The sequence below is a fragment of the Nipponia nippon genome, unplaced genomic scaffold (genome assembly GCF_047370975.1).
Source record: "Nipponia nippon isolate SJK-2023a ecotype South Korea unplaced genomic scaffold, ASM4737097v1 scaffold_24, whole genome shotgun sequence".
Classification (NCBI taxonomy): Eukaryota; Metazoa; Chordata; class Aves; order Pelecaniformes; family Threskiornithidae; genus Nipponia; species Nipponia nippon.
This window is the reverse complement of record NW_028262341.1, coordinates 7568494-7582538: the sequence shown is the minus strand read 5'-3', so window position 1 is coordinate 7582538 and position 14045 is coordinate 7568494. Positions and strand designations below refer to the sequence as shown.

Here is a 14045-nt window from a genome sequence, read left to right as displayed (position 1 = left end):
AGAACAACACATGAAGAATGCTGGGCTCCTACAGCTCCACTGAAGCACAGGAGTTGCTGAGATCTCGCACATGAAGCGTGTACTCCCTTTCTATGGCAAGGGACAATGCTACACAGACTGTATAAACCTGTTCCTAAGGCAGCCAACAACCTCCACACTGGAGCCTAGTCTGAGAGTAGAAATCTCCTTCTAGATTCCAGCCTAAATTTATTCATGAGCAGCTTATGGTGTTTTTTTTCCCCAGTACTGTCCTTTACCTTAAGTATTTCAGTTTACAATTTACTATTACTACTACTATTATGCAGAAATGTGTGTGATTTTCTTATTAGCAGAAAGATCTTTATACCATTATATGAAGAAAGACTGAATGAAGACAAAACAAGCAGAAACAAGCAAGTCAAAAAATGGGACTGATTAAATGAACACGCCCGTTGATGAACTTGATATTTGTGGGGTTATGAAAGTCAAAGTTTGACAAAAACAAGGCCATAAAATTAATTTTAGAAACAGAAGTCAGAGAAGACACCTGAAACATAATTAGAATAATGACAATAAAAGGCACTGAAATCAAATTATTGCAAATTCCCTGTAATATTTCAACATTTACCTCCAAGCGGCTAAAATGTATTAACTAATTCAACACTTTTCACAAAAAACGCAAGCAATCCAGTTGATTGAAGCGTGCATGCTTAGAAGCAAAAAACATTTAAGTGAACTGGTTGATATGCCTACAGGTAGGACAACATAAGAGTATGTTGGTTTTTTTTCTAGTAACCTTACTCCTACGTCTGAAAATCACATGCCATGTACTCCTACGAGTATGCAAGAAATATTACAGTATACCATTTAAAAAAAAAATCTCTAAGAAATAAGGTATGTCATTTTTTTTTTTTTTTTTTTTTTCTGCACCCCACTCCCCACCCCTGCAAGTTTCAGAATGTCTGTTGTTACCTTTACTTTATCCACAACTGGTTTGTCCTCATCAGGGTCGGGGTCCCTCTGTCCCAGGGAATCAGACAGGAGATCCAAGGCTTCATCCATCTCTTTTCCTCCCTAACAAAATATAAACACATTAGTGAACACAAATCAGCTGTAAAAATAATTTAATTCATCAAGCTAATTAAGTACTGACTAATGAACTGTCAACTTCAGTGAACAATGAACAATCATCTCTCCCTTTGTAATTACAATGTAGTGCAATAGCTGGGGAAAAAAATACAGAATATTTAGACCTACAGAAAACAATTTCAAGGAGGGGTTATGGAATTTACTTTAATGGCTTTTTTTTTTGTTATACATAAGCCTAACTGATCTAATGAGAACAGTTCTATGAAAAGATCGTTTTCTGGTAACTGCCATTCATTTTGCAAACATCATTATCACTGCAGATTAGCTGCTAAGAAAGTGTCAATCTGAATTAAAACTTATTAACATTTTATCTTCACAATATGTACAGTCTTTTCCTAATTCACACCAATTTTATTCAAACACTGGTTAGAAAAAAAGCCCTTAAAACGAACTAAAACTCAGGTGGGAGGAGCTTTATATTCCCCTTTCAAATTAGGCTGGAAACACTAGAGGGAGCTCCCACTGCACGTATCAAAATGGAGAAAGAAGGAGGCATGCAACACTACCACTAAATGCAAGGAAGAGAAGTTCTCCTAGTATTAAAAGGAGGTCATGACGCTGCCTGTCCCTCCATTAACCTTGACCTCCTCCTTTTATAGGCTTAACAGATGACTTTGGCACTATGGTAATGACTACACTATTATTATTTTAAATATTCTCATTAGCTAACCAGGAGAAGAAAGGTGTGGTTCGGCTAAAGGCCCAAGCCTAAAAATGAGACCATTTGCACATAGGTTAACTACCCGCATTGACCCATAGGAAGGAAATGCACACATCCTCTCATGTCCTCAGTAACTCTGGAGGAATCAGCACAGGACTGGGCACTTCTTTTCCAAACACAGGTGAGGAGGCTTTAAAGGCAGGCTGAAATACAACAGTGAGCGGAACTCGGACAAAATGGGCAGACCATTCTTCACAGTCAGTTGAACATGAAGTGTCCAGAAACTTGTGGGTTTTTTTTCCAGAAGGAACATTTGCTTTCCCCTCAATAGCTAGTATTAGCAATAAATCATTTAACTTTGCAACAGTCTATATTGGTAAAACTGGCCGGCCTATGCTCCCATCTCTCTTAATTTGTCAGTTCTTAAATTTGAGATAGAATAGAACAGAATAGAATAGAACAGTTCAGTTGGAAGGGACCTGCAACAGTCATCTAGTCCAACTGCCCGACCAATTCAGGGCTGACCAAAAGTTAAAGCATGTTGTTAAGGGCATTGTCCAAATGCATCTTAAACACTGGCAAGCATGGGGCATCCACCACCTCTCTAGGAAGCCTGTTCCAGGGTTTGAACACCTTCTTGGTAAAGAAATGTAGATCCTAGATAAGGATCTACAGAAGAAGTTGCTTACTGAGGTAGAAGCTAGAGGAGCTGCTGAGTGCACTGAAGAAACTGTAACAGCAGAGATAACATCTGAGGAATCTGCAGGCTTTTTATCCTCCTGGGTTTTCTGAAACAAGACACACCATCATTACTAACACAGAGGACTAAGAGAAAAATATGAGAAATATGCATCGAATTCCACGCATCTAAAATGCAATGCCCACACAGTTTTTCTAGGATTTTATTTTTCTTAGAAACTCTACTTATTTCAGATTGAAACCCTTTCTGGAGAAGCACTGTGCAACTGTTTTGCATCTCAGTTTGTCCATGTTCAATCTTCCATCTCAACTACTGGGTTAAATTCCAGCATAGATTAAGTCAGAGGCAGGTTTTATGTGACTTCAGAGGAGTGAAGATTTCATCAAGCCCATCTATATTCCTAAGCAACACTTTTTAAAAGTCTCAACTGCAAAGCACTACTTATGCAAGCAACTGGTAAAAAGATATGACAACTAACTTCTCTAGTTTTTTCTAATTATTAAAGTCCTGCTCTCTCTTCTATTAATTTATTGAAAAGAATATTTAAAATTTTTATTTACTGAATTTTATTTAAGGAAGTTTACATAAAGTTTAAAGGAAACAAATAAAATATCAAGACTATTGAAACAATTTGAAAACAGAACAGATTTTCAGAAATCAAATATACTCACCTTTATTACAGATGGTGTAGGTAATGGTGCAGATGGGGATGGAGAACAGGAAAATCCTTCTGTCAAACCCTCTAAAAGTTCATTTTCACTCATAGGCTATCATTAAAAAAAAAAAAAAGAGACTTTTAAGTTTTTTCATCTATTAAAAATTGAGTAGGTAACACAACCTATCTCCATTTTTAAACTGAAGACTGGGAAACCTTACTGACATTTGAGTAAGTAATTAATGAATGAAACATTTATCTGAATGTTCACTTTTTTACCTGGGACTTTTCTTCAGGTTTTGGCAAGAGTGGTTTTCCATCTTTATCCTACAAAAGAAAAAGATCCTTGTATTAAACCGAGCAGTCCTTAAACGACCATGCAACATGTACTCTGAGAGCACTCACTGAATGACAGATAGTATTACACAAGAAAATGATCTAACTAGTAACCTCTAGCACCTACTGCTGTTACTCAAGGTGTCATTTAAAAAAATCCAGGTCCTGTAACTTAGAAACATCTGAGGGCTGAAAAGTGATTCAGTGTGTGGGATTCTGAGCTTCCCTATTTCGTGTTTCAACTTCCATGGAAATAGCACAATTAATAAATAAAACCCCAACTTCCAGATTGGTAACAATATTCCTGGATGCAGAGTCCAGAAATGCTGTATCTTCTCACACTGGCAGCTGTGGCAGGTGTTGTGCAAGTCTTGGCTACACCTAAGCAACCCAAATATGTCAAACGAGTCATGTGGTGACGTTTGTAAAAATAGCACCTTGAAGTGTTGGGTTTTTTAACAGCTTTGACCAATCACAATTTATTAAGCTCTAAAATACAAAAAGCTAATGAAAGACTCCAGTGCACGAGTCTCAGCCAAAATTATTCCTGTGTAGGTATATGCATCTAAACCACTTTTGTGCCTATGCAGGCATCTAATGACAGATGTCAGATATTCAGGAACTACAAACTGGAATTTTTATATACTATAAAAATGGCTGAACTAAACACCAACATTTCAAAATGAAATGGAGTTTCACTTTCATCCACATATTCAGGAACAAAAGGAAAGTAAGATTAAAATAGCACATTAAACAAATTACTTTTGCTTCTGTTAATCTGTACTCTGGAGGAATTGTTTCTTCATCTTCACCCAGTTTTTTGCGTTCTTCCTGTGTGGTTTTCTCCTACAAAGGCAAAATAAAAATAACATTAATAAAACGAAATAACTATATCCCAACAGACATGCATATAAGCAAGCTTTCAAAGTCTTCAGTCTACTGTTTCAAATTAGTCTTTCAATCCAACTACCAGGTAAAAATCTCATGCAAATTAAAAGAAACCCTCTTCTCATGAGAAAGCCTTCATTTCTCTGCCTGTTTCTTCCTGTGTATATCAGAAGTAGCTCTACCTATTTCAATGAAGATCAACAGTTAAGTAAACAGACAAGCATGGACCAGTGACAAAACAGCATTATACCTGTGAGTCTTAATTCTTGACTTTTTTTGAAATCCACTCAACAGCTGCCTGGGCTGCATGCCAAGGAAGGCTGAACAGAGAAACTGCTAGCCATCTTCAAAAAGGACTCCCCCCCATACAAGTTATGTTGGAACATGACAACTGAGAAAAAGTAGTAAAGACAACTTTGGGAACTTTTGCTTGATAGAGTTCCAGCTCATCAGAAGAGCTGTCCTCTATTTTTGGCTCAAGTAAATACCATCTGGCCCATGGTTTGGGGTGGCAAATAGGGGCATTAGTTTGAACAGCATTCCCTTAGACAGAACACACGTTTCAGTGACTTACTTAAGGCTCCCTGTTAAAATACCAAGATCAGTGAAAAAACCCAAACTTTTACATATCATTCCTAATTTAAAGAACTCCTTATAAAGTTGGTTCCTTTTGAAAAAGGACCATATTGTATGCTACCTCTGTTGTGCATGTTAATTCTGCTTTAGTTCAGCAGTAAGACACTAAGCAACTGCAGTTTTCAGAAGCTGAGGGAACTAATGTACTGTAATAGGCAAAATGAAGAAAATGTACTCACTGTGTTGAAATCCTACTAGTACTTCGTAAGCAGAACACAACCGGTTTCACAAGTAAATTTTGGTTGTAAAAAACCTGAAAATATTGCCTCTAAATTGTTTCTAGCCTGAGGAAATGCAGTAACACTGAAGATAATTACATCACAGATCTATTTTTTGAGGTCTGATTGTTTCTCTACCTTAACTTTGTCCACAGCAGGTTTCTTTTCATCTGGATCAGGCTCCCTCTTTCCTAGGCTACTGGACAAGGCTTCCAGTGCTTCATCTGCCACATGACCAACCTGTAAGGGTATCGATATAGTAAAAAACAATTCTTAGTTTGGAGTTCAGCTGCAGCTGAAGAAACCTGTTCACGTACTACCACCACCAGCCACACATTACTTAAGGTAAAAATTGAGAAGTAAACTAAAAAAACTGTACTGCTTGTCTCCCTAATTGTCATCACATACTTGGGATCTGCTGAGTTCAAGGCATAAGGAAACGTTGACAGGGATTGCTCTATAAACGTGCTTCTCCTTTCCAAAGACTTACTCACAGCTAAAATGTTCCACAAGGGATTTATTTGTTTGTTTGTTTTGTTTTTTAATAGAAGCATATATATTCTGTGAAAAGATGCAAGAATGCCAGCCATTAATGCAATCTTCTGAAAAATTCAGTAGGACAATGATGATTTTTTTTGTAGAATTTGTCTTCCTACAGTATCTATTAACTTCACAAAGAGCATCCCTTTTAGAGCATTAGGAGCTAGAGTAGACCACAAGAACTGTCAGTTTGACTTCCTCTATTAAGAAGGTCACTGACTTTCCCCATTCAGTTTGTGCTTGACTTGATTTTTTTGGAAAGCACTCAGCCTTCATGGCTTACCTCTATGGAGGAAGAATATGTAATATTGAAACAAGCATCTTGACAATACAGTATACCATTGCATAAATGAAGCACTGAGTTTTGCTTTAGCTCCAGCTAAGACTACTCACTGAAGACACAGCTGATGGAGCTGAAGACTGCACAGTACAAGCTGTGGCACGAGGGACTACTTCATCCTCAGTAGTTTTTCCAGATGCAGGATCCAAAGGCTTCTGAAACACAGCAATTACACTGCATTTTACTGAATATGCTCAGAAACCCAAAATGTACCTGTTAAGTGACTTTTTTTTAATACAGTACAAAACAAGAAAGAAAGTCTAAATTTAAAGGTAGAAGCCCCTCAATTAAGGACTAAGTGCCAATACTGCATGTTCCGCTGAAGCCAACGGGGGGGGGGGGGGAAACAGAAACAGATGAAAATATTTTTTCTTGAAAGAATAGTAGCATTATCTAGTGTTAGCAAAACCACCAGCGTCAGTATCTTCAGTGAACTAGAAAGACATACTTTGGATGTGCTGCTGGGCTTCGATGGTTTGGATTGTACTGCAGGCTGTGCAGGGCAGGCAAAGTCTTTTGAAAATTCATCAACAAGATCGGATTCACTCAAAGGCTGCAAAAAAACCCATATGTGGTACAGGTGACTCACTGCCTGTTTTTAATTTATTTTTTCAAGAATTATATTTCAACTACTCAGAAAGCAGGAAAACTTTTGTAGCCTACACCAAAATAACCTTTCACATTTACGTGCAATGAAACAGCATGAATTTTGCAGTGCAAAAAATTATGAAAACCACGTTTCAGAATGATTCAGTTGCTTTGTTATCAAAAGTCAATATAATGTAGAGAACATTATGTTCCATACTGTTTACAGGCCTACTGAAAAGGAAAATGCAACCTCTTAATTAGAAAGAAAAAAGAATGCTAATACTTACTGGATAGTATTTACTCTAACAGCATCATGTTGTTATAATAGATCAAGTATAAATTCCACATAGGCAGTAGAAAGCAGCATCATCAGATTATGATTCTCCCATTTTAATTTTTTTTTCTTTTTTTCCAGCAGAAGTAGAGTTCCCTCAGAGGCAGTGTCAGCTGGAAGTTCTCTTAGCTTGTGCACTGACCGCTGATACTCAGTAGTTTTCACTGCGCATGTTTTAGGGAAAAGTGAATAAACTGCAGTTCTAGTTCCCTACTGTGTGATCTACTACAATCTGATGATACTATGTGATTTAGTACTACGTGTTCTATGTACTTCTGTGATCTGTGACTAATGGTCCTGGGATCCTTCGAACTACTGTTTACACCTAAATGTTTAAATCTTTGCTAGCAGCGATTGCCATTCACTTGCTACACAGAATTTAATTGGTTAGGGCTCATTTGGTCAAATTCATAATATGTAAAATGACATTTCTAAGGGAGAGTCTCTTACTTTCCCTCCCACTTCCCCTCCTTTGTCAATCAGTGCCCCTAAGTCTTTATAAAATGTCTCATTGCATAAGGCCCCACTTTTCATAATGACTGAATTCTCCACTAAATCAAAAAAACATTTAGGCAATAACAACTTTTTTCACAAAAGTAATGCCACTGCATGTGCTTGAGAGTATGCAGAATGGAAGCCCAAAGTAATAGAAGACCTAGTTGAAATCATGAAGGAAGAAGAACTTTGCATTCACTAGGAATCAAGGAAGAACTCTAAGTGGTTGGAAGTTTTTCAGCTATTGACATAACTTTTTTGTTTTGCTGGTTTTGGTTTCACAGATCTAAATTACTGATGATATCACAGGAATACTGGTGAACACATCTTGCTCAAAATTGCCTTCTTCCGATTATATATAGTGAAGTAGTGTTGAGAAAAATACTGCAATGTATGACTTCGATATCCCTGTTATTCACTTACAGAACAACTATTCAAATATATTTGTGTCTCTGACTGATAGGGGTGGAAGAGCATAGGAATACTTATTCTTCTACTAACGACTTAATTCTTTTGGCATAAGACCTCATGATTCTGAGCTCATCTTCTGCTTTGGTTTTGTACTAGACTTCAGTCAAACTGTGAACCAACCTCCCTTAACTCATGCCATGTTCTTCTTCTGGAACTTTTCTTTTTTTTATGTGTGCCATCTCTTTTGTGCTCCCTGTGAAACAGGAAGGCTTGTCTCTGAACATTAGTGCCTGGTTCTCTCAGAGCATAGCTGCTCTTTTTTGCTTATGACCTGCTTGGCAGACCTTCCTTCTGTGCAACTCTCATACATACCCACTCAAGACAATTGCATGTCTAACACCTGACATGAAAACTTATAGAGATGTGAAGTCTTTTCATCACTGCCTTTGCATTCCTCCATATTTCAAGCTTGAATAATACAAATGACTTCATGTTTCTGCTAAAAAGGCACAGTGTCATTCTTGCTCACATTGGTCCTGACCCTCATACTCATTTCAGAAGAACGGAGGTTATGTGTACCTTTCCAATTCTGGCAGCACTCCTCAACTCACAGTATTTCCAAAGTGAAGCCCTCAGTTTCTTCAGTGAACAGTTCCTTTGCTTTTTCTAATTTTTACCTTCTTCCTGTGCATTTTCAATTAACCTTTGTAACTTTCTCTTTCAATCTTTTCAATCCATCTTGCACTTTCTAGGCCACGATGGATACTTTTTGCAAAGTCCAAGTTGTTCTTTGCGATTAGGAGAATGACCACGGCAGCTTTTTCCTTCTTTCCAGTCGTGTTCCTTTATATTTGATGGCTAATGAGAGGAAGCTGTCAAGAAAACAAAAGATTTTCCTGCCTCGCCTTTCTCTGTCCTTCAACAGCTCCAACAGACTTCTATAGAATACCTTACAGTAACTCCCCATACAGCTTTTCTTTGTGTCAGCAGTCATTTCAGTAACTCTCTCCTATCTTTGTAACCTGTAAGCCTTTTTCTTACCATGAGCTCTTCATTCGCAGCCAGTGAATTTCAATAAAAACAACTTTCACTTGACACTTCAGATCAGCAGGTTTTGTGCAAGGAAGTAAACACACAAGCAGACCAAGAGACTTACATAATGGCACAGACAGAAGTGATGACAGAGAGGGAGAAAACAAGGTATCTATTCACACTCCTACAATATTGTCAGTTTTCTAACCTTAGGTTTTTCTTCAGGCTTTGGCAATATTGGTTTTCCATCTTTATCCTAAAAGTAAAGTAAATATTATTGACATTTTTCCATTGTTATAAGACGTGCAATACTCCATAATCACCAGCAAAATAATATAAAATAAATAATACACACAAGATTAAGTCAGTGACACAGTAATAGGAATTCCCCTAAGCAGAGGGAATTCTTACATGGCCAGGTGAGTGGATAAAAAAAGCAAATGTGATGTCAGCACAATACAAATGGGCCAAGAGACCAAAAAGCATTCATTCCTATCAGTATCAATATGCACCAGGAATTAATTCCACAGTAAAACAGCAGGAATTCATCCAGTAGTAAAACAAGCTTTGAGTGCAAAAACCCAACATTTGCACTTGAACAAACAGGGGGTTAAATCCCAGGTCTGTAGTCAAGCAGTCTTGAAATTTCTAGAACAAGGCGTAAAACTGCTCCTTTCAAAACAGAATGTTAACATTCAGCTCCAGCAAGGCCAGTTTATATAACAACCTTGCCAACATCAGTTATACTAATAACCATCTCAAAAACTTTCAATTCTGAACTTTATGGAAAACACAACTCAGTTCTATTGTATTTGCTTAACCTTGAACAAATCTCCATCACTTGAAGTGACAATCTGAAAAAATGAGTGTCATTTTCATACCATTTTACGATAGTGTTTCAAGGCTACATTACAAAGAGATACCCAAGAGCAATTCTGTAAAGGGATGGATTTTACAACACTGAGGTTTAACATCAGAAACAAGTAACACCACTCTTGGAGAAGGAATGTGTGACCTGGGAAGATCAGAATACCTGAAAAACCCAGCCATGCCCACAAAGGAAGAGAAGGAAACCAGAGATACAGAAATCACCAACAGGAGACAACCATTGATTAAATACTAGTTTCGCTTGTTTTCCACACATTCTTTCCCTTTCTGCGAAGAAAGAAAGTGTCAGATGCAGTGCCCTACTTACAAAGCAATGGAGATATGAAAAACTTACCAACTCTGGTGTTAACCTGTATTCTGGAGGTATCGTATCATCACGTTCTCCAGCCTTTTCTTCTTTTTTCTCTTTAGCTTTTGCCTTAAAAAGAACGTACAAGAAAAATCACTTAGAGAAATTAAAATAAAAACTCAAAGTACACTCAACCTCACTATCAAGATTCTTCAGCCTACTGTTTGAATAAGTACTAGTGTCAGATAAAATTACTCCTTGTATCAAGATATTAAAATTCCTCCATTTATTCCTATCAAATTTCTGCGGTAAAATCATCATGGCTTGAAAATCAATGCCATATGTGAATATGGCTATATTATTTTAAATTCTAAAAAACTTCAGACACTATTCAGAGCCGTAACTTTGTGGCAGGTACTTTTAGAATTTTTGGGGTGTACAAAGTCCTCAGGTTTCCCTGGATTTCATCACTCTGCTTATACAACACGTAATTCTGTATCTTTTTCCATCACTCCTACTGAAACGCAGCTTTTAATTCTCCAGACCTTCTTCATGAAGCAATGTTTCCACTAAGTTATCTGAAGGCCCAGATGGACTGAATCTGTAATACAACATGCTCTTTTTTGTCAAAATTGAGCTCCAACATCTTCTCTTGGCAACAAATGATTTTCTACTCTTTCCCTGTCATTTGCTCTGAGCTGTAAGTGAAGACAGGGGAAAATAACTGATATTAGTAGGGTTATAGGCAGAGTTTGAAAAACTAAACTGAAAAGTCAAAGTTAACATGCAAACATAGGGCTGCTGTTAAAATCTAACTGTTGAAGAAAAACAGAAGTCTTAGAAGACACAGCAAGAGGCAAGACCCAAATTAGAAATATAACGGGGTTTGATAGAAAAAGGAGTACATGCACTAAAACCCCAAAAAGTTAATTAAAAATCAAACAGCAAATTCATGCAAACAAAAGCTTGCTATAAATTATACCCAGTGCTTGGGGAAAACAGAGCAACTCCAGCTAACGCAGGGAAAGGTGTATGTGTGTCTGCTTGCATAGCCAAATGAAATGGTTATCATTTTCCAGACCATCTTACTATATTCTATTCTATCCGTATCCACTCGGCATTTCTTCATTTCTTAACTGTCTTATTCACTTAAGACTCAGACATTACATAGGCTTTTGATATGAAAGTTGCTTTGTTATTATTTTCCACATTTGTACAGTATCTAACAAAGAGGACTTGGGATTCCACAGGAGAGTCTGAAAGCTGCTATAAAAAGGCATAAGATTATACCTCTGACACCTCTACAACAGGGCTAAGATCTTCTTCAGGTTCAGGTTCAGGTCCACCAAGAGTATCAAGAAGAGCTTCCACTGCATCATCTTTTATTTCCTGTATTTAAAAAAAAAGGAAAATAATTTCATTATTTCTTTGACACAGGTTTTACCTTACATATCTTTTATGCTGTATATGAAGCAAACAGACAGCACCAGACTGGTCATTTCTGTTTGGCTTTACCTGATTTCCTTAACATTGCAGTGCAGGACATGGAAAATTATGTGGTAAGATTAGCACAGTCTAATCAAGGCATATCTCCTCTTAAGGAGAGGAAAAAAGAAAAAAAAAAAAAAGTACAGCATCACATAACGCAATTGCCATATGCTTTGAAATGGCAAACCCAGAAAGTGTAAGGTCACACTTGCTCTCTACAGAGCAAAAAAGAAAAGTTTGTAAAACATGAGAAAATGACATCATATCCAAGTTTTAAACACACCTCACATAGCCAAGAAAACACATACGTTTTTCTACTCTATTGCCTGCAGTCAGAAGAACTACAGTTATTCTGCAGAAGAATCCAGAAGGAAAAATCATCTGACCCATGAAGGCCGGATCTTTAAGGTACAGTTAAGGGCCTGAGCAATGGCAACACCCATTATTCCTATACTTTCTGTGATAAACAGGATTTACAACTGCAAATGAGGATGATGAGCATCTTTACAAATCAGGAACACATAAAATACGTGTGCTTGTAAATTTTAATTAGAAGTTAACTAGTCAAAGAATATGTATACCTCTTTTGACTTTGTTTTCTTCTCCTTAGGAGGAATTGAGGTCTTGACTGAACTGGCTGCTTGTGCTTGCACAATTTCTCCTTCCTTGCTTGGTTTCTTTTACATAGCGGCAAAGCGAGAGATATGAAATTACAGGCAAATTTGCAAAAATAAAAATAAGGGGAAAACTGTCAAAATAATTTTAAAGGAAAATATTAAGGTAATAATGGCAATATTTCATTGCAATAAAGGCATGCAATGGCAAGAAAAATATCAATACCTCTGTCAGTCTCTTCTTTTCTTCAGCAGCAGCAGTAGTACAGGTAAAATCAGATGACAGGGCCTCTGCAAGCTCATCATCTGTCATTGGTTTCTGAGCAAGAAATTGCAAACTAGGTTATGATTATTAAAGTTCAAATATCAATGCTGTCAAACTCGGTTTAAAATCTGAGTGTGCTCCATGCTTACTCACACAATGACCTCATAAGAACATGTTGCTGTCACAGAGAAAACAAAGATACTTCCCCTCACTGGTTGATTCATTTTTTAGATAAGCTTTTATTTTTATATGTTAAACTTATAAACAGTAAAATTAAGCTGGCTTACAGAACTCTCTTGCTCAGTATAGAAATTCAAGTAATCTTTGCTAAAGACATTACGAAGAGACTCCTGCATGCACAGCTACTATTTCTGCCCTTTGTTATTATTATGCCCAATATCTCTATAAGCATTTATTTGGCTTGTTTCAGCTTCAGTAAGTGTCCTGAAAATTCCTGCTTCTTTATTAAAAACACCTGTGCCAAATTCCATTTAGTTTTAACTGTATCTATTTTATCTGGCATCCCACAGCCCTCTCCCACTTCCAGGGATTTTTGGAAGACAGGCAACATTTAAACTTTCCTAGGAATCCCATGATAATTGGATTATTTTCACCTTCCAGTATTAAAAAAAAAAAAAAAGTCTTACTTCATCTCGTTCATCTGCTTTTGGTGGGACTCCATCTTTGCCATCCCCTTTGCTCTAAAATGAGAATTAATTTTGTAGTAAATGCAAAGCAAAAACATACAATATGAAAGAAAACACACATCAAGAATATTTTTTTTAACTCACTCACCTTCAACAATTTAACATACTCTGGAGGGAGACTACCTTCCCGTTTACCCATTTCTTCCAAGTATCTTGAAGATATATCTTCCTATGAAAAGAACGCACACATTCATGCTTTTGTACTCGTTTACTGAAATAAATTTCTAATGTAGAGCTATCTATAGTGATACTTCTGGAAGGAAAATACGAGGGATGGCTAGGTCAGAGGGTCAATTCTGCACGGTGACTATATAGTGTCTTTCAGAACCTAGTGTCATGCACATGCATCTTGACTAGCTTCAACCATGCATGTCATCTAGCAAAACTCTGCATCTCCATTGCCAGTTTCCTTCTGCATTAACACAAGCCATTTCAGTGCCTCAGACCATAGAATGTACTGCTGTACCTAGACTGAATTTTACATGTTTATAAATTCCAAAATTTTTATCATGGCTGAGTACTGCACTGAGCCATTAAGCTTGTAATCTTAACCCTTCTTATGTTGCTCTCCCATTCTAACTCAGAAAAAGTATGCATTCTTCCCCAAATTCTCAATGTTTTACTCTTTCTTAAGTAGAAATGAAATCTCCTAGGTTGTTTACGCTCTCTTATACCTCCATTACTGCCTTTTGTAAATCCACTGGAGACCACGCTTGGAAGTCAGTTGAAAAAGCAACAAACTTTGTTTGTTGATACTTTGCTGTTTTCTACTGCAATACATACATAACTGTATCATTTCTGTATTACTGAAAACAACACTAAAATGCAGCTG

The 14045-nt window shown here is 37.1% G+C and overlaps 1 protein-coding gene across 10 annotated transcripts in view; it reads right to left on the bottom strand.

Annotated features, from left to right (window-relative positions):
* Positions 1–14045, bottom strand: part of CAST (calpastatin) — a 66379-nt gene that overhangs the window by 7593 nt on the left and 44741 nt on the right. For all 10 annotated transcript variants that reach the window (XM_087761579.1, XM_087761581.1, XM_087761585.1 and 7 more), the window contains 15 exons: positions 13302–13382; positions 13154–13207; positions 12468–12560; positions 12209–12304; positions 11430–11528; positions 10185–10268; positions 9171–9218; positions 6551–6655; positions 6156–6257; positions 5361–5462; positions 4243–4326; positions 3424–3471; positions 3161–3256; positions 2479–2577; positions 952–1053 (listed from right to left, as the gene is read on the bottom strand). In XM_087761579.1, the coding sequence (XP_087617705.1) occupies positions 952–1053; positions 2479–2577; positions 3161–3256; positions 3424–3471; positions 4243–4326; positions 5361–5462; positions 6156–6257; positions 6551–6655; positions 9171–9218; positions 10185–10268; positions 11430–11528; positions 12209–12304; positions 12468–12560; positions 13154–13207; positions 13302–13382 (1293 nt within the window). The remainder of the gene's footprint in view (positions 1–951; positions 1054–2478; positions 2578–3160; positions 3257–3423; positions 3472–4242; positions 4327–5360; positions 5463–6155; positions 6258–6550; positions 6656–9170; positions 9219–10184; positions 10269–11429; positions 11529–12208; positions 12305–12467; positions 12561–13153; positions 13208–13301; positions 13383–14045) is intronic.